Source organism: Aotus nancymaae, unplaced genomic scaffold (assembly GCF_030222135.1).
Source record: "Aotus nancymaae isolate 86718 unplaced genomic scaffold, 86718_ANA_hifiasm-v0.15.2.pri h1tg000065l, whole genome shotgun sequence".
In the NCBI taxonomy this organism is placed as follows: Eukaryota; Metazoa; Chordata; class Mammalia; order Primates; family Aotidae; genus Aotus; species Aotus nancymaae.
This window is the reverse complement of record NW_026988480.1, coordinates 5,389,486-5,410,583: the sequence shown is the minus strand read 5'-3', so window position 1 is coordinate 5,410,583 and position 21,098 is coordinate 5,389,486. Positions and strand designations below refer to the sequence as shown.

Here is a 21,098-nt window from a genome sequence, read left to right as displayed (position 1 = left end):
TGTGCTTCTGTGACCAGAGCTGTTCGGGTGCCTAAGGTGGGAGGGTCCCTTGAGCCCAGGAGGTTAAAGTGGCTGCAGTGAGCCACAGTCATGCCACCGCACTCCAGCCTGGGTGACAGAGCAAGATCCTGTCTCAAACACAAAACAAAAAAGAAAACGGAGTTCAGGGAGGGAGAAAGGGGCACATGCAAGCAGGGAGCCAAGTGCAGAGGTTGGCCTCCAGAAATGGGGGCCCTCCACCTCCTCTGCGAACTTGAAAACCACCACCACAGAGCATGAGTTATTGTGCTTAGAATTATTCAAAGGCCGGCTGTTATCCTGGAGTTTGCTGGATTAATTTATTTTTTAAAATTTTGCAGATGGACCTTTTTCATCTCTTTGATGACTTCACACATTATAATTAAACACATTTTGGTTGTGAGCACATTATCAAAGACATTAGAAGCAAAGAAGGGGAAGAATAAGAATTTTGCAAACTGTTGAAGATAAAAGTTGAGGGCCTTTATTTAGGATGCAGTAATTAATGGTGTTTGAATTTTAGAGGGAGGTGTAGAGGCAGAGTAGTTGCTCATAGCTGAATGAGGTGTACAGGCATGAGCCATAACAAAGCCATTAATATTTTTTTAAAAAAACATGTGTTTTAACTAACATTGGAATTCTTTCTGATACTCATCTCTCCCTGTCCTTGATCTTAACATAAAGTACAGATATGACACCTTTATTCGCCGACATGTTACAGCTGATGTAGTAGTGACTGAGAATTACAGAGATCCTCAATTCTCATGGAAGATTGTGAAAGATAATACTCCTGCAACACACTAAGACGGTACTTCTCAAAATGTGTCGCCAAACAAGCAGCATCCACATCACCTGAGAATTTATCAAGGCAAATTCTCAGGCCCCATCCCAAACCTAGTGAGTCATAAACTCTGGGGGTGGGACCTGCAACCACTGTTTTCAGCAGCCCTCCAGGCCATTGTAATGTATGGGAAAGTTTGAAAACCTGCTCCAGGAGGCCAGGAAGGTACACTGTATTTATGTCACTTCAAGCAGTTTGCTTGTTTTAGGGTATCTCTGCCAAAAGTGTCCTGAAGAAGACTGGTTCTTTGAAGGTCCCACTTAGTTATAATTTTTCTGTGATTATTTACAATTAATTAAATCAAATGGTTGCAGATTTTAGCTCCAAAATGGAATAATGAGTCACAGTGTTGTCTCTTATAAAAATTTTAAATGACATTAGTTTCATTTCAGAACAAAAGTGAGCTTTTCATATTACTGAAATTATAATTTTGCCACTGTCCTTCATAAAGGAAACTGAATATGTACTGTTGGCTGGGTGCAGTGGTTCACGCCTATGATCCCAGCACTTTGGGAGGCCAAGGAGGGTGGATCACTTGAGGTCAGGAGTTCAAGCCCAGCCTGGCCAACATTGTGAAACCCTGTCTTTACTAAAAATACAAAAATTAGCTGGGTGTGGTATCACGCGCCTGTAATCCTAGCTGCTTGAGAGGCTGAGGCAAGAGAATTGCCTGAACATGGGAGGCAGAGGTTGCAGTGAGCCAAGATGGTGCCACTGCACTCCAGCCTGGGTAATAGAGCGAGATTCCATCTCAAAAGCAAGCAAACAAACAAAAATATATATACACAAATATGTTTACATGTATTTATTGTAATGCTTAATACCTAATTATATGCATTATATATTTATGCGCACATAAAGTATAAAACATTTTTCTGCATTTCAGGTCCAAACTGTTTTGCAGAAACCGCTGTCATCCCTGCTGGCAGAGAAGTGAAGACTGACGAGTGCACCATATGCCACTGTACTTACGAGGAAGGCACATGGAGAATCGAGCGGCAGGCCATGTGCACAAGACATGAATGCAGGCAAATGTAGACCCTTCCCAGAACACAGACTCTGACTTTTTCTAGAACATTTTACTGACAAGAACATTCTAGATGACTCTGGGAAATATCAATCAAAGGAGAGAAGACTTTTAATGAGGAATAATGGAAAACTGTTGGTCCTTTTGCTTTTCTTGATAACAGTTACTACAACAGAAGGAAACGGATATATTTCAAAACATCAACGAGAACTTTGGGCATAAAATCCCTCTCTAAATAAATGTGCTATTTTCACAGTAAGTACACAAAAGTACACTATTATATATTAAATGTATTTCTATAATCCCTCCATTAGAGAGCTTATATAAGTGTTTTCTATAGATACAGATTAAAAATGCTGTGTTGTCAACCGTCCTCACTGTGTACCTGCATATCTTTTTCAGTTCTGATTCTATCACCCGGGAATGTATGTTCCCCCTGCACATTTTCACAGGGCAGAGTCACCCATGAATGGATCAAAAGATATTAGACCAATTTCCACTGAAACCCTGTTTAAATTCTATTTAATTACAGACATCTATCTAATGTTGATCCTTAGAAAATTTAGTCTATTTCACATAAATATATTTCCTTCCTTCTTACAGTAACATGCTGCTTTTATCTGCTTCATTCTCAGTCATTTGTGAAATGCAGGTGTAAAGATCACTAACTCACACTTTCTCAGTTCTTTCCCCTAAGCTCCTGTATTGTAGACCATAGGTTAAACACATGTGTATTTCATTCTTATTTACATTACTTTCTCTTCAAAACATAATTTTAATTTATTCCCTAAATTGAGGAATATAGTAGGCTGGAAAATTTGCATTACTGTTCCATCAAGCTGAAGCAGGCAACAAAATAGGGGAGGAGTCCTTGGATTCTCCTAGGAGAGTCAAGGAAAATCAAACTCCTGAACAAACTTATATACTTGAAACCTAAATGTGCTACAGATATCTCAGCTCTCATTTCATTGGAATCATATTATTTGTCATCAGAATGAGTCATCTATCCTCCATAAAGTACACAGTAAAATCCTGACTGATAATGTTGAATTAACCACCCTTCACATGCAGAGTGAGAAAGGAGTTCTTCTGTTAAAACGTATCTGAAGGCCAAGTGTACTGCACAACTTTCCTATAGTTATAATTCCAAACCAACTTCTTTTCTCTTCACTTGGACAGAGAACATCAAAAGCCACTGCCAAATCCTGCTAATCTGATCAATGCATATTAGAAAACAGTTGTATCTTTATCAATCCTATCAACATAGGGTGCCTTGTGAAAGAGGTAATTGGAGTCTAAATAGGTGTAGGATAAAAAAAGCAACACTATCATCACTATTCATGTCTCTAAAGGATTAAAATATACATAATCATTATTTGAAGCCTTTAAAGGGATTTTCCATATTTTTGTTTATTCTAAAATTTTGCTTTAAGAACCTATTAAGTACAAAGCACTTGTGATGGCAACAAGGGAATAAGGCTTGATTTCTTGCCTTCTTGGACTTTTGGTCTCTGGCATAAGAAGTATAGGTAATTATAATGTATTGTGTTAGGAGCCAAACTAAGAGACCAGAAAATGGAGATTAGAGAGCCTTCCTAAAAAGAAGATAGAGAACATGAAAAAAATTATTATATAAAAAATTGAATCATTAAAGACTGAATAATATTTGAGAAAAATAGACACATCTATCATAATTGAAAAATTAAACTGTTGTGAAACTTAGTAAATATAAAGATTCCTCTGACTGAGTCATCAAAACATTTACATATAATCATTTAATTTTTATCTTGTTCGTAAAGAACATCTTGAGCCAAAGAGACTACCAGTACATAGACTTCATGAAACTACTCAGGGGAATTATTAGCTAACTGCTTGTAGCTGTAATCAGCTTTCTAAAATTTAACTTTATTATTAAAGACTGCTAGGCATTGGCCATCCCTCCTTTATTCAAGGATGGATTGTTAGAGACAGTTATTTAAAGTTGTCATTTTGCTAATAAATGATCCTAGCCCCCATGGGTAGGTGGCCATTAGTAACCTCTTTACTCTTTAATTTGCATGATGCAATTAAAGACTCAGTCCATGTGGCTCAAAGACTTCCTGTTTCCCTTAATAATAATTCCTACCAGAATGGATGATGAACTCTGAAATCATTGCAATGGTATTTTCAATGCTGTGAGAATTTCAGAAAACCTAGTAGTTTGTTGCATATAGAGAGAATGAACACAATATCATCTTAGGAAATTAACTGACTCACTTGCTCTAAACTTAGTGTGACCTGCATGGTCACAGGCACATACTCCTAAGAGCTGAAGCTCAGTGGCTGTTACTGCACCATAGTAACTCCCTCTCCATCTCTGATTTCAACCCTTCATTTCTCTTTCCTCATAGAAATACTACATAAACCAAACCCACGGAAGAACTTGGATTGATGACACTGCACATACTCATTAATAATAATGGCATTATTTTCATTTTTGTCTAAGACCAACTTCTTCTTGCAGTTAGACTTTCACAACTGTACAGTTATCTCAGACATTCTATTTCCCTCTCCTCTGTTGTCAGAGAACTCTTTGCTGAGATTATCAACAACAAAACTGTTCTGGTGAATAAACACGATAACTTCAATAACTTCCCAATAAAAAGAGGAAAGTGTAAGTTACTCAATTTCAAAATAATATGGTTTGGAGATAGCACAGAAAAGGGGGCCTCAGAATTCAAGTATAGAAGCTCTGGAAAAGCCATAATCATTAAAATTCAAATAGGTCTGCTCTATAAGTACCTAATAATTGTTAAATGATTTATTTAAGTTAATAAACTGAAATGTGCTTACAAATGTATTAATGAATTTATTTCAAATTTTTCAACCTATATTTAGATCTAAAAGTATAAAGCTACTCATGTAAGCAATACAATGGTTCTGGAAATTATCTGATGTCTTAGAGGTTTTCAATTTAAATTCATTCCTTCAGTCATAGGAAACTTACTTGTTGGATGGATTAACAATGCTTTTTATTGACATTTCCCAGAAGTCTTGAGTAAAGTCAGTTCAAAAACTTATATTTCATCCCTGCATGCAACAAGCATTAGATACACTTGAGCCTGGGCAAGCTCTGCTATAATACTGCAACTAGTACAGATGGAGAGGCACAGTATCCTTGACATCAAAGGGGTCTGTAAGCCTTGAAACTAATTTACATTTGATTATTACTTTTATTCTTTTGATACTTAGAATTTCATCATCTGCTTTGTGCAGTAAAACATGCTGAGAACAATTCTCATACAGTTTTAAATTTGTAACATCATTAGTATGTCTAATAAACTCTCCTCTCTACTTCAACATAAATGTTACATTTATACAAGGCTAAAAAGTCCTAACAAGTCAGAAAATTCAAATTTTTAATATTTGTTTTTATTTTAAGCAGTGAAATGGGTTTATAAATGTACACATTATCTGAAACTTATAAAATATACACTATTTCAAACAAGCATTGTTGGAAACTACATCCATTAAGTGTGGACTATTTAAACATATAATAAACAAAATTATAGACATAAAACTATGATTTTAAAAATATTAACAATTTGCTAAATTTGCTTCAATGGGCAAGAGATCAATCCTACTTTTCATTATTCTTTTTAATATCATCTTTTCCCCAACACAGTGTAATAAGAAGAGTATCAGATGTGCAAATAAGCACCATTGATAAAAACATACATGCTTCTTTGACCAACATAATTTGTAACTTTCTTACTGAACCTACTTACCTACTCTATTTCTTTTCCTCACTAGTAGCGTCTGTGGATGGTTGATACAATCAGTAACTATTCTGAAGAATTAGATTGAGAGAGAGCAATTTACTTATTCAGGAATAAGGGCATTTTTATAGTACATATTTTTCACGTTCCAGCTGCCACCTCAAAAGCTCAGGTTCTCATTGCTTCATAGCACAGATTAAACAGCCTGCTTAGACCATATCTTCACTCCAAACTAACCTCTTCAGTCTACTATTTTAGTTTTCTAAATGTAGCTCTAGTTTTCAACTGAATTCTTTATTTTGAGGATTGCAATCACACACAAAATAACATCCAAACTCCTCAGCCTGGAAGACTGGTGTCTTCACAATTAGATCATGGACCACACCATGACCCAGGCCCCTGTGGCTGGTGAGACCTCTGGGCCCTGGGGACTGCAAACTATACTCTGAACATGGCCTCTACTATCCCAGATCCTGTCCCGAGTGTCCTCTACAGCATGTTGAGAAATTAGCCATTTTCAATGTGTAATTCAAGTGCCATTGCTGGTAAGAAGGCTTCTGTAGTTCTCATTGGATGAATTGTCACTCTATGTCCCAGTAATACTGTTAATTTTGGCTCTTATTTTAACATATAATTTAGAAATCATATTTTGAATAATAGTTAATTTTATGCTTGCTTCTTCTATTATTTACAAATCCCTTTAATTCAGACTGTGAGACATTCGATCCTGAAAACCACCCAATATCTTTATGTTAAAGGCTTGTTGAGTTATATTCAATCTATTAGTTCAGAGTTATTTACTATTCTTGTTTAAGGACAATGTATATATTAAAGAGCAACTAAAAGCTCCCATTACTGTTTGCCATCCCAGTTGTCTTTTGATTTCTCTGTTAACTTGCAAGTAAGTATCAAATATCTAAGTCACATACCCTGAGACACACCAAATACCCCGAATACCCCATGGTGGTTTTAGGATGAAGTCTGACAGCTGTTGGCCATTTCTGATGCAAATCAGAAAAAAAAATTACCTTTGGTGTGAAATTTCCGATGCTGAGGAGAGTTTCTTGTATTGAAGACACATTGGCGCTTTATGATAAAGGAAGTCAAGTTTACAGTTTTGATATTTATTTACTTTCTTATTTCTAATTTTTGAAAAACAATTTTCTTAGACTTTTATTTGTGGCATTGAATATTTCTGCATGTTTTAATCTTTCTATATAACATTATTAAACACCTCAATAAGTATCTAGTGAGCTGACAAAATAATGAACTGAGTCATTTGTACAGAAATGTAGTAGCTTCCATAACCTGAATGATACTATTTAAAAGTGATGGTTGTCTATATTTTACTACAGTGTTAAATTTCACTCTAAATTTTGCAAAGCACCTGCTATTCTAGCCTTAACACACAAATTTAGAAACTAAATACAATGCCTAATTTTTAAATGAATAAATTTCATTGACTTAAGTGACGTTGACAATCACCCTGAAAAGTATTCAGCCAAAGTTTCAATGGAATTAGGAAACTTAAATGAAAATGTGCTCTCAGTGCTTGTCCCATGAGTAGTTTATGATTTAAGACATGCATACTGTTTAACTCCTTCCTTTAAAGTTCAGAAAAGTATATAAAGCCTCTGACTGACCTATTATATAGGCACAGAATTATCAAAAGCAATCAAAGTATATACCTGAAGTCAATTTAGTATATTATGAATACAGCCTGATAACTAAAAACAATTGCAAATATTGCTACTTTAGTTTTTAATGCAATTTTCAGTAAGTAGACATATTTCTCAATTTTATTTAGTATCTAATTGTATTAAGACCAATGCATACATTAAAAGTGTATTTATATGATTAATATTTAATGATCATTATTTTACTTAATAATTAATATTTTCTATTATTTGAATTTCTGTAATTTATGTTTTAAAAAGAACTGTTTCCAAACACATTTTATGGAAAGATTTCATTTTTCCATTCCCTTTACTTTTTATATATGCATTGTCAAATAAATACAATTCTATTTTTATTTCTATTAGATATTCAGGGTTTATTCTTTTTCTAAGCATATAATTCTTATAATTATAATGGAAAAAAAGTGACAAGTATCCAGTAAGTAATGTAAACCTATGAAACTATTAATGTTCTTTATATTACCAAGTAGTTTCATAGTTTTAAAAAGCCATTCTTAAGCAATCAATGAATGTATGTCATTGGCCAAAAGTTATGCTACATTTCCTTCACTTATTATCACATTTAACCTCACAATTCTCCCAAATAGTGGGCAATGCTATCACCTTTGCTGCAGAAAAGTAAAAACAGGCTCAGGGAAATTTAAAAACTGCCTTAAGATTCAGTCTAGTGAGTGAGGGGTTGAATTAAGAATCCAAATATGCTTTATACCAGAGCTCATGATTTGAAGTCTTATCATTTGTGTTTAAGCCAGGGACCTATAGAAATTAGACAGAAATTTCCAAAATGGTCTTTCACCCCACTCCCCATAAATAAGATAATGAATAGCAACACAGATCCCTAATTCTAGAATGTTAATCGTGATACTTGTCAAAGTAAATAGTAGCTCCTCACAAAAATGTTGTGACCTCCCTAGTTTAAATGCTTATTCTATATTTTGATTCCTAAATCTACTCTTTTTCAAAATAGTAGTCAAGCATCAGGTTGTTTAGATATGATTGTCACATTGAAATTTACAAAATATAACCAAATATTGTGACCGAATTTTTCTGGAGCCAAGAGAAGTAAATTGCTATTTATTAGATGATGATTACATGACAAACACTACTATTTCAAATTTCGAATTATTTTATCTGATTTCTTCATTTTATCAACCCTGCTGTATAGATGAGGAAGTCAACATATGGTGGGTAACTTACCCAAATTTCAGTGATGGGCTGGGCACAGTGGTTCAATCCTGTAATCCCAGCTGGCCCTTTGGAAGGCCAAGGCAGGTGGATCATTTGAAGTCAGGAGTTCAAGGCCAGGCTGATCAACATGGTGAAACCCCATCTCTACTAAAAATACAAAAAAAAATATCTGGGCATGGTGGCGCTTGCCTGTAATCTTGATTACTTGGGAGGCTGAGGCAGGAGAATCCCTTAAACCCAGGAGGTGGCGGTTGCATGAGTGGAGATTGCACCACTGCACTCTGGCCTGATTGACAGTGTGACAATGTCTCAAAAAAAAAAAAAAAAAATTCAGTGATGGAACTTAGGCCAAATCTGTCTGGTTCCAAAGCTATCCTGCATGGGGCAGAGTCAGGATACCTCTACCTGCTTTCAAAAATTCTTCCCTGGAGAGCAGCAATGAGTCTTACTCAATCTATTGATTGATTGCATTCTACATGTCAATTGCAGTTTAGGCCTGGCTGATAAAGCCATATACGGTCTTTGGGCCCATGAAGCTCTGAGTCAAGTATACCAGCAGATATCCTTACACTAATAAAAAAAGCGATAGCATCATATGCCATTTTGAACTTGCACATTAAAGTCATTAACTTACATCAGTATTATGATTTATACTTTTAAGCAAAGTTTTGCTGTTTCCTGATTCATAGTAGCTAGTGATAAAATTATGAAGTTACTACTGTATGTTCTAATGACATAAAAAACTAAGTGCCTGCTCCAGCTATATTCTCCAATATACTCTGTACACATAGTTTTTATTTAATCCTCACAAACCTCAGTTTAATTTAATATAGATTAATTATAAAAGTGGTCTACCCATGTTACATAATGTTAAACCTGTAGTTTCAAAGTGTATGCTATTTCTTAAAAATAAAGATTGTCCCCACTCAAAACAGGCAATGGTGAAGTCATGGGTGGACAGAAGTTGTCCCACCTGACGCCAGGGGGCTCAGCCGCCAGTGGCCGGGTCTATCCACTGCTCCCACCCCCACCCTATTTTCTCTCAAGAGAAAGATTTTCATTTTAAGATAGGCATGAGTGCAATAAAGGAGCTTGATACAAAATCATTATGTTCTATATATCTTTTTGTAGGTTGTAGATTAATTATGGCCAATTGGTACCTTAAAAAATGTCTGTTACAAATAGCAACACTGAAGTGAGATTCAAAATGTGCCCTCTATTGAAGCTAAGAAAGTAAATGTCTTTAAAATAAACATAATGGATTTTTTTTAGTACAATAAACAGCATACCCACACTTCAGAGGACAAATCATGTTATATAATGACCAGGAGGGAAAGTAAAAAGAGATATTAATTTGGATATGGAAGTAAAATGGAAATGTTGAAATTTAGGGTAAAGCAAAACTGAGGTTTGTCTGAAACATTTAAAATATTAAGAACTATGACTTAAAAACTCAAAAATTTTAATACATGATCAATCTCTTTCTTAAGAAAAAAAGGAAAATAATGAAAATAGTATTTGAATGAGATAATTTTCCTTTAAATTTATTCCTCAGATTTATGTAAATTTTCCAGCTGGCAGCTCATCTTTCTGTACATGCATGCATCTATACAAACGGTTAAACAGTTACTCTCTCAATTCGCTGAGATCGGAAAGATAGATATAAATATAAGCAAGGTCTGATTAAAAGAAAACAAAGCAAACAAAAGATAAGAGAAGCAATGCATTGTTGGCCAGAAATTCCTTTTAAGTCAGATAATCACAGAAAGTTGGAGCTAAGCAGTGAAGAGTGTAGGGGAACGGGGAGAGATTCTGCTTGGCCGAGTTTGCTATTCTCATTTGTCTATGTCAGTACAGCTACATAAAGTCCACAACTATTTGCATATAGCTATAAATATAGCATGAATAATACACGTACATATACACATATGTATTTAATTGTGTTATTTACTATTTATAATTTGAATTAATTTTTAAAATAATTTCAAATACTTCTTCCATAAACTCAGTATTTGAAAACTTAAAAAAAAGTCATTTTAAATAATATCATTTACCAAGTCTGTGTGAAGTTTTACAATGTACCCGATGAATGTAAAATTATAGCTTTTTGTCTTCATTTTAATAGACTGTTGTAGGAAAAATGTACTAAAGTGCTGTACTTATTACACTTACAAATTTCAGACAGTTTCTATAGACTGAGAACAATGTTATGTTTTTATAAATTATTAGGTGAAAGTTTTCCAGTAAGTGTTCATGTCCTGTACAAATTTATTAAACATCAATTTTACATAACAACTGTAACCATTAATAAATCGTCAGTTACCACTTTTCCTGCATATCTGACAGATGGAGAACACTGTGCTTAGTGTTGAAGATACCAAAGGGAACTCAAGTGAGGGGAAAAGAGGAGAGCAAACTGATCAAAAGGGAATGTCCATGATGCTTTCAGGAATCAAGGGTGAGAACATGCTGGCTGGAGGATGGGTCTGGTTTCCAGCAGAGATGATAGGAGTTAAATGGCATAGGTGAGTTGTTCCCATCTCTGGCCTGAGCCTTACTCCATAGGTATAGAAACACAGTCTCTAGAAACAAAGGCCAGAGCATCCTTTAACTTTTATATCATAAGTATTCTCAATAAATGTTTGCAATTTATTTGCTTTAATGAAACTTGCCAGTAAAGACTTTGGCCTTTGGAGGTCTGATTCTAATCCCAGTTCTACCACTTACTGGTTATTTATCAGGTACACGTTACCTACCTCTCTGTAACTCAGATTGCTCATCGTTAACATGGGGAGGGTGGTATCAACCACTAAAAGGATGAAATGAGTGAATATTTGTAAAACATGTAGCCTAGAATAGATAAATATTTATAAAGCACAGGTCTATTCAAAGTGTTTATAACATAATACATTGGAAATATGAGACTATTGAAATTAAAACATTTTGAAGATTCTAATAAATGAATAATTTAATTCAGTGCTCATTTGAAAAATATTCTATCCTCATATGTTTAAATTTAACATATATAATTTATATATTAGTTTTTATCCCATTTATATAATTTACCAGAAAAATGTTTTGTAATACCTTAATTTTATGTGGAGCTGAATTTAAATAATTAGGCCTAATTTGTATGTATTGTTGGATGGGTATGTGTATTGAACTGATTTATAAAATAAAGTATTTATTAAACTGGATTTTGCACTTCCAGGTAGAGTCAAATTTAAGATGATCCTTTGAAATATTTCAACTTTTGAAAGTAGATTAAGCAAGATAAATAAAATGTATGTACATCATTAAAAAATATTCAAAATGCTTTAAATATTTCGAGTTATTTAAAACATAATCCTTGAGGCTCACTCAAATATATAACTTTGATTTCTCTTATTTAAATTAAAGATGAACATTGCTGTACACTGAAGTAGCATCGATAATATAATATCCCATGGTATTAACTGTGGTAATACATTTCTACTTCATCATTTCTAAAAGTAAATGTAATGATTATGAAACCACATATCTAGAAATATGGATTAACAGTAAGTAAATATCTTAGATTCAGATTTTTTTTTTAAATGACAACACTTTAGAGGCTCCTCTGCGCTGGCTTGGAGAAAGGCTTTTTAGAAAATAAATTAAAACCAAAAAATTATTTTTTCTTAAGGTGAAGAACTTCCCATTCCTGAACTGGAAGATTAGGCAATTTAGAACAATCCTCCTACAAGGGCAACTGGAAAAGCTGGACAGAATAGACAGTTCTTCTTGAAGCCACTGGAGAACTAAATACTTAGGAAACCTACCAGACCAGCAGCTGGAAAAGCCCAAATTAGTTTAGTCTGGCATTCTGAGCATTTTTCCCTGAGTACATTTCCTATTGGAATAGCATGCTGAGAAGCTGAATAGCACTTTCTGACATTTATGGAAAAAATGGAGCAAAATTTAGAGTCTGGGTATACAAAAGCAAGTAACATCCCCATATGTGTTTGTGGCCCCAGAGGGCTGCATTCAAGGTGCACAGCTGATCTGAGCCTACATAAATAAATAGAGTAGAAACAATAGCTTCAGAATCACAGTCTCCTAATGATAGAATAATCAGACCCAGATATAAAATAAATCTATATTCAAAGACCATAGAACAAAATTGGAAATTTCAGCAGAGGACTAGAAACCTATACTGACCTAGCAACAACAACAACAAAAAAATTTCGAACTGCAAAATATAATAACTGAAATTAAAGACTTAGTTGACTGGATTTAACAGATTAGAAACAACTTAAGAGAGAAAAGTGAATCTAAAGACAGATCAAATGGAAGGAAGTACAGATAGACGATGCATAAGAGGTAAACAATGCAGCAAATATTAAGTTGAAGTTCCAAAAGGTGAAAAAGGATAGGATGTAGCAGGAAAACAATAATTAGAAAGAAAATGGCTGATGGCCTTCTAAAGTTGATGACAGACAATAAAACAAAGAATTCCCAAGTAGCGGCACTACAGTGAAGGGAAGGGAATTAAAAATGACAATCATAAAGGCAGCCAGAGGAAACAGACAGATTCCATGTAAAAAAGAATTCCGACAACTGTGAATGTTTGATGCATGTTTAATATTCTTATCTTTGGATAAGAAAAGGAATTCTGAAGGCAGTTAAACATCTTTAATATGCTGAATGAAAAGAACTGCCAACTTAGAATTCCATACATATAATTAGTGCCCTATATAGTATACAGCTGTGACTTATTAAGATCTACTACTTATTGATGCTTTTATCATGTTTACAGACAATGCATTAACTATTCCCTCACCATATCTTAATTCTGTGTGTTTTAAATCTGAAAACTTCCTCTTCTAATAGTCATTATTCATTTAGCCATATCCCCACCATTTGCCATTTTCTTAGTTTTTATTGCTTTCTTCACCTTTCATTGCAAATCCTTTTTCTTCTGCCTGAAGAACACTCTTTGATATTTCTTTTTGTGAACTTCTACTGGTGTTAATTTTTTCTGCTTTCATTTCATTATCTTTATTTCAACTGCATTTTTAAAGAATAAGGTTATAGGCCAGGCACGATGGCTCACACCTGTAATTCCAGCACTTTGGGAGGCTGAGGCGAGCAGATCACCTGATGTCAGGAGTTAAAGACCAGCCTCGTCAATGTGGTGAAACCCCGTCTCTAAAAAAATACAAAAATTAGCTGGGCATGATGGCGGGTGCCTGTAATCCCAGCTACATGGGAAGAATTGCTTGAACCTGGGAAGCAGAGGTAGCAGTAAGCCGAGATCGTGCCATTGCACTCCAACATGGGCAACAGAGCGACACTTTGTCTCAAAAAAAAAGAATAAGGTTATAAAATGGTGAAAGCATTAGATCTTGATAAGGCAAGGAGACATACCACAATTCATATGGTAATTTGTTATATGTAGTAGTGGAATAAACAGAAGACAAAATGATCATAAAAGATATAAATACCTGAACAATAGAATTAACAGAGCTGATCTAGTAAACAGGTGCATAATTCTTCATTAAAATATTACAAAATACAAGCATGTGGAAAATTTATAAACAATGACTTTACTCTGAGGTATAAAGTTTCATTATAAAGCATTGACATCACGTGAATTATAAATCCTGACAATTCAATTAAACTATAACTCAACAAGAAAATCTATTAATAATAAAATGTCTCCATATGTTGCAAATTAAGAAATAAAATTCCAAGATGGGCAAGGTGGTACACACCTGTGGTCCCAGCTACTGAGGAGGCCAAGGTCAAAGGAGAAGTCACAATAGAATGGAAAAGGGACTGTCACTAGATATTTTACAGTGTTAAGATAATAAAATTATATTATGGGGGACTTCTGGTTCTGTCAAGATAGATTAGCCCAATTTCTCCCAGGTTCTCCCTCTTATACTAAAAACCCTGGACATAATGCAACAAACAAGTATAAAAATCTTTGGAAGTTGGAAAGAAGGAGATGGTTGCCCAAGGACTTCAAGATTTTAGGAATGACACCCGAGTCTGTTCCATGGTTTCCTTACTGCCTCCCATAAATTCCAGACCCACCAACAGGAACAGACCATAAACGCTCCAAGAGAAGCCAAAGCACAGGAAAAGCATGACCTGACAGCAAAAAACCCTTCTGGCTATGTGCACCCTACTCCAGGTAAACAACTATGTACCTCTGATTTGAATGGGCCCACCAGGAGCTGGTCTCTCACCTACCCTCCAGGCATAAAAGCAGGCAGCACTCCTGTCTTCCTGTTTGGTGGTGTCTAGTCCGTTTCTGGACCCTGTGCTGAGAAGTGGTCTAAGTGCTAGTCATATGTTCTTTTGTGCAGGATTCCATGTGTGGGCATCAGCCCTTCTATTAGCCCATGGATGGTAGTGATATGTATATATATGTATGTGTGTGTGTGTGTGTGTGTATATATATATATACACACACACACACACACACATACACAGATATAGTATATACACACTCAATAAGTACATATGCATCCCTGTAAAGATGAACCATTAGACTGGCCAGATGGCACTAATTTGCTTCTGAGTGGATGATTGGTGTCCCTGGGGAACAGTGCCGTATTGGAACCCAGTCTGGGCCTCTTTTCCAGATAGGTTAGACATTCAGAGGTGGTAGTAGCTAGACAAGCCTGGGAAAGCAGCTGTCCATGCCATTGGGTGCATATATCACTCTGTTGCTCTATCCTGGCCACTCCCTTCATGTGTCTGGTAGGGTTCTGGTGGAGCTGATGATGAAAGATGATCAATGCCAATCACCTGGAAAAATTACCTACTTGTTCAGTGTCTCTTTTAAGGTATGTGTTTTCTCCTGAGTGTTAACTAATGCGATTGAAAAGTCTTCACACTTTGCACTCATGTCCATGTGTCCATCCACAGGCCTCTGCCTCAGACCTCCTAGTCTCCAGTCTTTCCATCTTTCCTCCCAGGTCCCTGGCTGCAGCCACATCATTGGCTGCTGTCTAAGAATTATACATATTCTCCCCTCTCCACGGTCTTTTAGATCTCCCCTAAAACAGGGCAGTCACTGTCAAAGTTTGGCTTCACCTACTGACAGAACCCAACAATCAAGCTTGGGATTTTTCCTCATGTGAGCTTGGGGAAGGGAAATGGTATGACTGTTGTGGGTGATTTGGGAGTTTGGTCTATCAGTGAATGTAGCTTACTTGGGCCCTCTGGACCTGCGTGGACTCAGTCCTGAATGGACTGCTGTTGGGTCAGTGGACTCTGCATAATGGGCAGTTCTGGGTGCGTAGTCACTTGGTGCCCCATAGTTAAGCATTCCATCTGCCTCTAGTTCTTGCATTACTCTGTCTACCTCTTCTTCCATCAACCCTGGCCAACAGAGAAAACCCACCAATTAGGTGTTTAGTGACGCTGGTGGTGCATAGACAAGTGTGCCCCTGATGGTGCCATGAATGGTGTCCTTGAGTCTTCTTGTGGGGTATAATGCTCTGTTGCTTTTTTTTTTAACCTCATATAATTTATCAGCTCCAGCATTCCCAATTCTGTCAGCTTCTCTATTCTTTCTTCTACCACCTGCAGCTTAGACATTTCTAATTGACTGTGTTGCCCATCATCACTTTTTCTAGCAGTAAGTTTGCCTAACGTCTTCAATCTTGTTAAATCCCTCAGTTTCTCATTCCTTTTCAAAGCATCGGTTTCATTTAACAGTAGTCTGCCAACTCTGCTGTCCTTGCTGGCACCCTTATCCCCTTCTTAGACCTAACCCATCACACCTACAGACACAGGCCACTCAGAGGGGTACCCTCTTTGCCCAGGGAGTGGGCAGTGAATGAGTCCCAGAGCCCCATTCCACTGCCTATATTCTAAGGCCAGAAGCTCCTGGCATCACTTGGGCTAGTTTGAATCCTCTGAGAAACTGTCAAAAAAACAGGATTAGATGTGTAAGAGATATATTATAGTTTAAAATGTCTGTGAAAGGAAAAGGGAAGGAAAAGAGGAGAGGCTGGGATATCCCCTGGATAACAATGCAGGTCTGAACCCGTGAGGAGAGCAGGAAGACGGAAGGCCTTAGACTGCAGTTAGCTTTGAGCAGCAACTGGCTGAGAAGGAGTGGCCCTCCCACCATGGCTGCCACAGGAAATTCTCACATAGACAGGAAAGGCTGACAGAAGGCCTCTGCTATGCTCAGTCTAGAGGCATGGATGCAGCACAAACAGGGTGGAATCAGAGTGCAGCAGTGGAGCCATCGGTTGGTGACTCCTTATAGCAGAAGGTCAGAGAGCCACATTTTGATAGCTGCCATACCTTCATTCCGGGCCATTACCAGCCCCACCTGTACTGGGTGTTGTAATCTTCAATTAACTTTTACCACAGGACAAAGGAGTACTCAGATATGCCACAAAGCATCTCCCTATATCTGTTGTGTAATGGGAACCCAATTTCCCCTTGATGGTTAGGATCAATCACTCCATCCAGTACAGCAACCTCTTTTGTGCCAGCTGGTTCAACAACATGACGTGGCAGTCCTGGCTTACAGTTTATTGGAAGCATTCCTCCCTTGAGAAGTATGACTTCCAAACTAGCAGAGTCCAAAATGACAGACACAGGAAGCAAATGTTTTGCTAGTAGATATCCAGGGTAGTAGTGAGAATTTATTCCCCTCACTACCCCTCCAACCCACACGCAATTCTGAGACCCATGAATCTTAATCATGGAAGCAATAGCACCATATATTACAGTCGTATCAGAAGGGACAGTTCTAGGGCCTTCCACTATGCCCTCCTTACAATCTTTAGAAAAACACCATTGGCCACAGAACCAATGAGGGTGATTTGGCAAACTGCTATTCGTTGCTGATTCAGAGCAAAAATCACACCCAGGAGAGATTACAGTATCTCAACTAAATGATATCACCCAGCTGGCATCATAAGCATCCTCAGCAGCCCATTACACCATTCTATTACTCCAGATGCTACAAGGTAATGGAGAACATGGTGCAACCAATGAATTACATGAGTATAAGCCCACTGCCACATGTCATTGACTATGAGTTCCCTGGTCAGTAGCACTGCTATGAGGAATATGACAGCAATAAATTTATTTAGTAAGTCTACAGATGGTGGTTTTGGCAGAAATATTGTAGTCAGGGCAAGCAAATCTATATCAAATTTCAATATGAACACAGCATTGCCCCTCTCATCATGAACTTGATCCAATGTGATCAAGCTGGTACCAGTTGGCTGGCTGTCTCCCTGGTCAGTGTTGCCATATTGGGGGTTCTTTGGTGGACTCTGCTGTTGGAAAACTGAGCATTCAGAAGAGCTGTAGCTAGATTATGCCTTGGTAACCATGCAGACCTTCCATCTTTATTTTCATGGCCACTTTGTTCATGACCTTTTGGCAGAGAAGAAAGAGGTTGACCAATGTCTACAAAGTCATGTTGTCTACTGGGTCACTAAGGTTATTTGCTGAGTTTCTCATTAGTGTGTATTCCCACATGCTGTGTGCTTGTTTGGAGATATCTAGTTACATACACTTTTCTCACAACACTGTCACCAAATTTCCAATCTTATTCCTTCTATGCCTCTGGGCCAAATTGTTGACTTATTGCTTAAGAATCTGTGCAGGTCCATACCTCTAGTCATCTCTCATTCTCAACAAGGTGGACAGACTGGTGTACTGCTCCAAGCCTGATCTATTGATATTTCTCTTCCCCACTCTCCTTCAGGACCAGCCCTGTGGGTAGGGCTGTCTACTTGTGGCTACTGCCAACAAACTGTGCACACCAATCTATAAATGAGGCTCAGATATCATAAAGAACTCCCCATGAGGTCATAGGGGCAGGCTGAAATGGGGGTGGCAAGAACAGAAACCATGAAGGTTTGAGCCACTTGTTTGTTCAACTTACCACTCCCTCAGGACCTGCTTGAGCCAAATCTTGTGCACACTGTTACACCATTCCCAGTGGATAAAAGAGTGCTGCTATGCTTACCCAACTCCAAGGTTTAGTGGTTCAGACAACACCTACCTCATGTTGTAGCTCAGATTACATAGTAACTTCTTGGCCCAATCTGGAACCAGCACCAATCCAAAAACTGTTTCTCAAAAGGAGAATAGTTATCTACAGAGAATAGCATGGCCTTCTCTAACATCCCAAAGGTTCACACTATGATCCTCACCTCTAGTATCCTGCCCAAGAGTTCACACAACACCTTTATCTGCCATGACACTCTGAGCATGCCTGTACTGCTGTGTCGCACTTTCCAAGTGGAGAGCACCTTTCACAGTGGCCTCGAATGGTTGCAGAGCCTGAGCCTCGTTCAAAATTGGCAGGCTTTCCAGTGACTTAAGAAATGAGCAGGCCGGGCATGGTGGCTCACGCCTGTAATCCCAGCACTTTGGGTGGCCGAGGCGGGTGGATCACAAGGTCAAGAGATCGAGACCATCCTGATCAACATGGTGAAACCCCGTCTCTACTAAAAATACAAAAAATTAGCTGGGCATGGTGGTGCGTGCCTGTAATCCCAGCTACTCAGGAGGCTGAGGCAGGAGAATTGCCTGAACCCAGGAGGCGGAGGTTGTGGTGAGCCGAGATCGCGCCATTGCACTCCAGCCTGGGTAACAAGAGCGAAACTCCGTCTCAAAAAAAACAAAACAAAAAAAAAGAAATGAGCAGGAGGACCATGCCCAGTGGAAATTAATGTTGACTCCCAAATCAAGAGGGTCCTCCACACTCTAGGCATTGAGCCTCTTTGTTGACTAAAGAAGCCACATAAATGTGTCCATAACCATGGAAGGATATGAACATGTCCCAGATCACAGGAAGATGAACTAGATGCAGAACAAAGGAGAGCAAGCACAAGCTGGGGCCTTGAGGAATCTCTGCATCCTTTGTCACCATGCTTGACCAGGATGATACAACACAACACAATACAACCCACCAAAAGAGAACTGTACTGCCCAAGAAAAACCCAAATGTGGCCGATGACAGCCTGTGTCTTGGGCCTCTGACTTCTCAAAGAGAGTAAACTGAAACACGGTTTAGCCTCCAGAAGGGGGAATGCAAGGAATAATGAAGACAACTACACAGGATAGAACCAGGGACCAAGCAAAAAACTTAAACCAAGTTGATAGCAGGAAGGTCTCACTGTATCTTGTCCACCTGGATAAGTACTGAGATGTATTTTATTTTCCTCCATTTTCTGCATGGGAGTTTTAAATCAGTTACTTTCTACTTTCTCACACATTTTATAAGGTAGAGGCAGATAAACTGTCTAGACCATATCAGCCCTGGACCTGATGCAAACTTCTCCATATCATCCATGACTCAACATGCATCAGTTGAGATGCAGTAACTGGGTGAGAGTTTGAAGTTTTATTACATGGGGAGAAGAAGGGGGACATTACATGTATATGTTACCAATGTCAAGGGTGTGTATCAATGCACACAAGTTAAAGGGATGAATTGTTTAAGAAAATGACACTGGCCTGTTCAACACTCATTCAAAGTCCTTGTCTCTTTTAAAAACTTTTCTCTATTAATGAGAATAAAAAAATGAAGCTATCAATTTCTCATCTCCCTTATAGTATCAGGTGACTCTGTGACACTATTCCATTCAATATAATGTAAAAGTCCTGTAGAGGGTTTTTCATTTTTATATTTTTTTCTGAATGGAAGGCCAATTAAGAGCCTGAAGGCATAAGAGCACCTGCAACCATGAGGACAAAAGCTGCACTAAGGATTGTGGGGGGGCGGGCGGCAAGAGTACAAGTGGTCCAAGGTCAGGAGGATGCTGTAGAGCCACTGAATCAGGGCCCTCAGGATCTTGCCACAAAACCAAATTGTAACTGACACATCTTCACCACTTACAAGCTATGTAAACCTGGGAAGGTATTTAATTATTGTGACTCATTTTCCTCATGTACTAATTAGAGTAACAATAACTCACAAACTTAGGCAAATTAAATATGAAAATCTATGTAATGGGTTTCAAACAATATCTTTCATATAATAAACACTCAATAAATAACTACCACCAGCAACAGCAACATTATTACATGAGAGAAGTTAAACCTCACTAGTACTCAAAAAAATGAAAATAGAGGAAGAAACTATTTCCATATATCACATTACATGAATGACTTAAAAATGATACTGGAAAACATGCAATAAAATACATATTCTGATATATCATTGGTTGTACTAGAAATTGGCATAATCTATAGAAAATACCCTTGGCAAATGGTCCAGAAGATTAGAAATACCTAAATCTAGTAATTCTACTTCTGAGTATTTAGCATAAAAAGCAACTTTAAAATATCACAAAATTTTAAGTTAAGATGTCAACTGTAATGCAACATAATAGTCAAAATCTGGAAGCAATAAAAATGTCCAACAATTAGAAAGGCTTAAACCATTGGATTTGGTTTGGCTCTGTCCCCCACCCAAATCTCACCTTGAATTGTCATAATCCCCACATGTCGTGGGTGGGACTCTGTGGGAGGTAACTGAATCATGGGGGCAAGGTTTTTCTGTGCTGTTCTCTTGATAATGAATAAGTCTCACAAGATCTGATAGTTTA

The 21,098-nt window shown here is 37.4% G+C and overlaps 1 protein-coding gene and 1 non-coding gene across 4 annotated transcripts in view; one reads left to right on the top strand and one right to left on the bottom strand.

The window, feature by feature from the left end:
• VWC2 (von Willebrand factor C domain containing 2) overlaps positions 1–11,726 on the top strand; it is a 140,070-nt gene extending 128,344 nt beyond the window's left edge. The window contains exons 3-4 of one of the 3 annotated variants that reach the window (XR_001108386.3): positions 1,746–2,141; positions 10,876–11,726. Coding sequence is in view for 1 of the 3 variants with exons in the window: in XM_064366683.1 (XP_064222753.1) it covers positions 1,746–1,897 (152 nt within the window). In the remaining 2 variants the exon portion in view is untranslated. Of the gene's footprint in view, positions 1–1,745 lie in introns of all 3 variants that reach the window. The other 2 variants (XR_001108389.3, XM_064366683.1) reach the window with 2 other exon arrangements.
• Positions 11,727–14,868: 3,142 nt separating this feature from the next.
• Positions 14,869–15,016, bottom strand: LOC135270758 (small nucleolar RNA SNORA23). The gene has a single exon (XR_010338891.1). It is a non-coding gene; the product is annotated as a small nucleolar RNA SNORA23 (small nucleolar RNA).
• Positions 15,017–21,098: the final 6,082 nt, after the last annotated feature.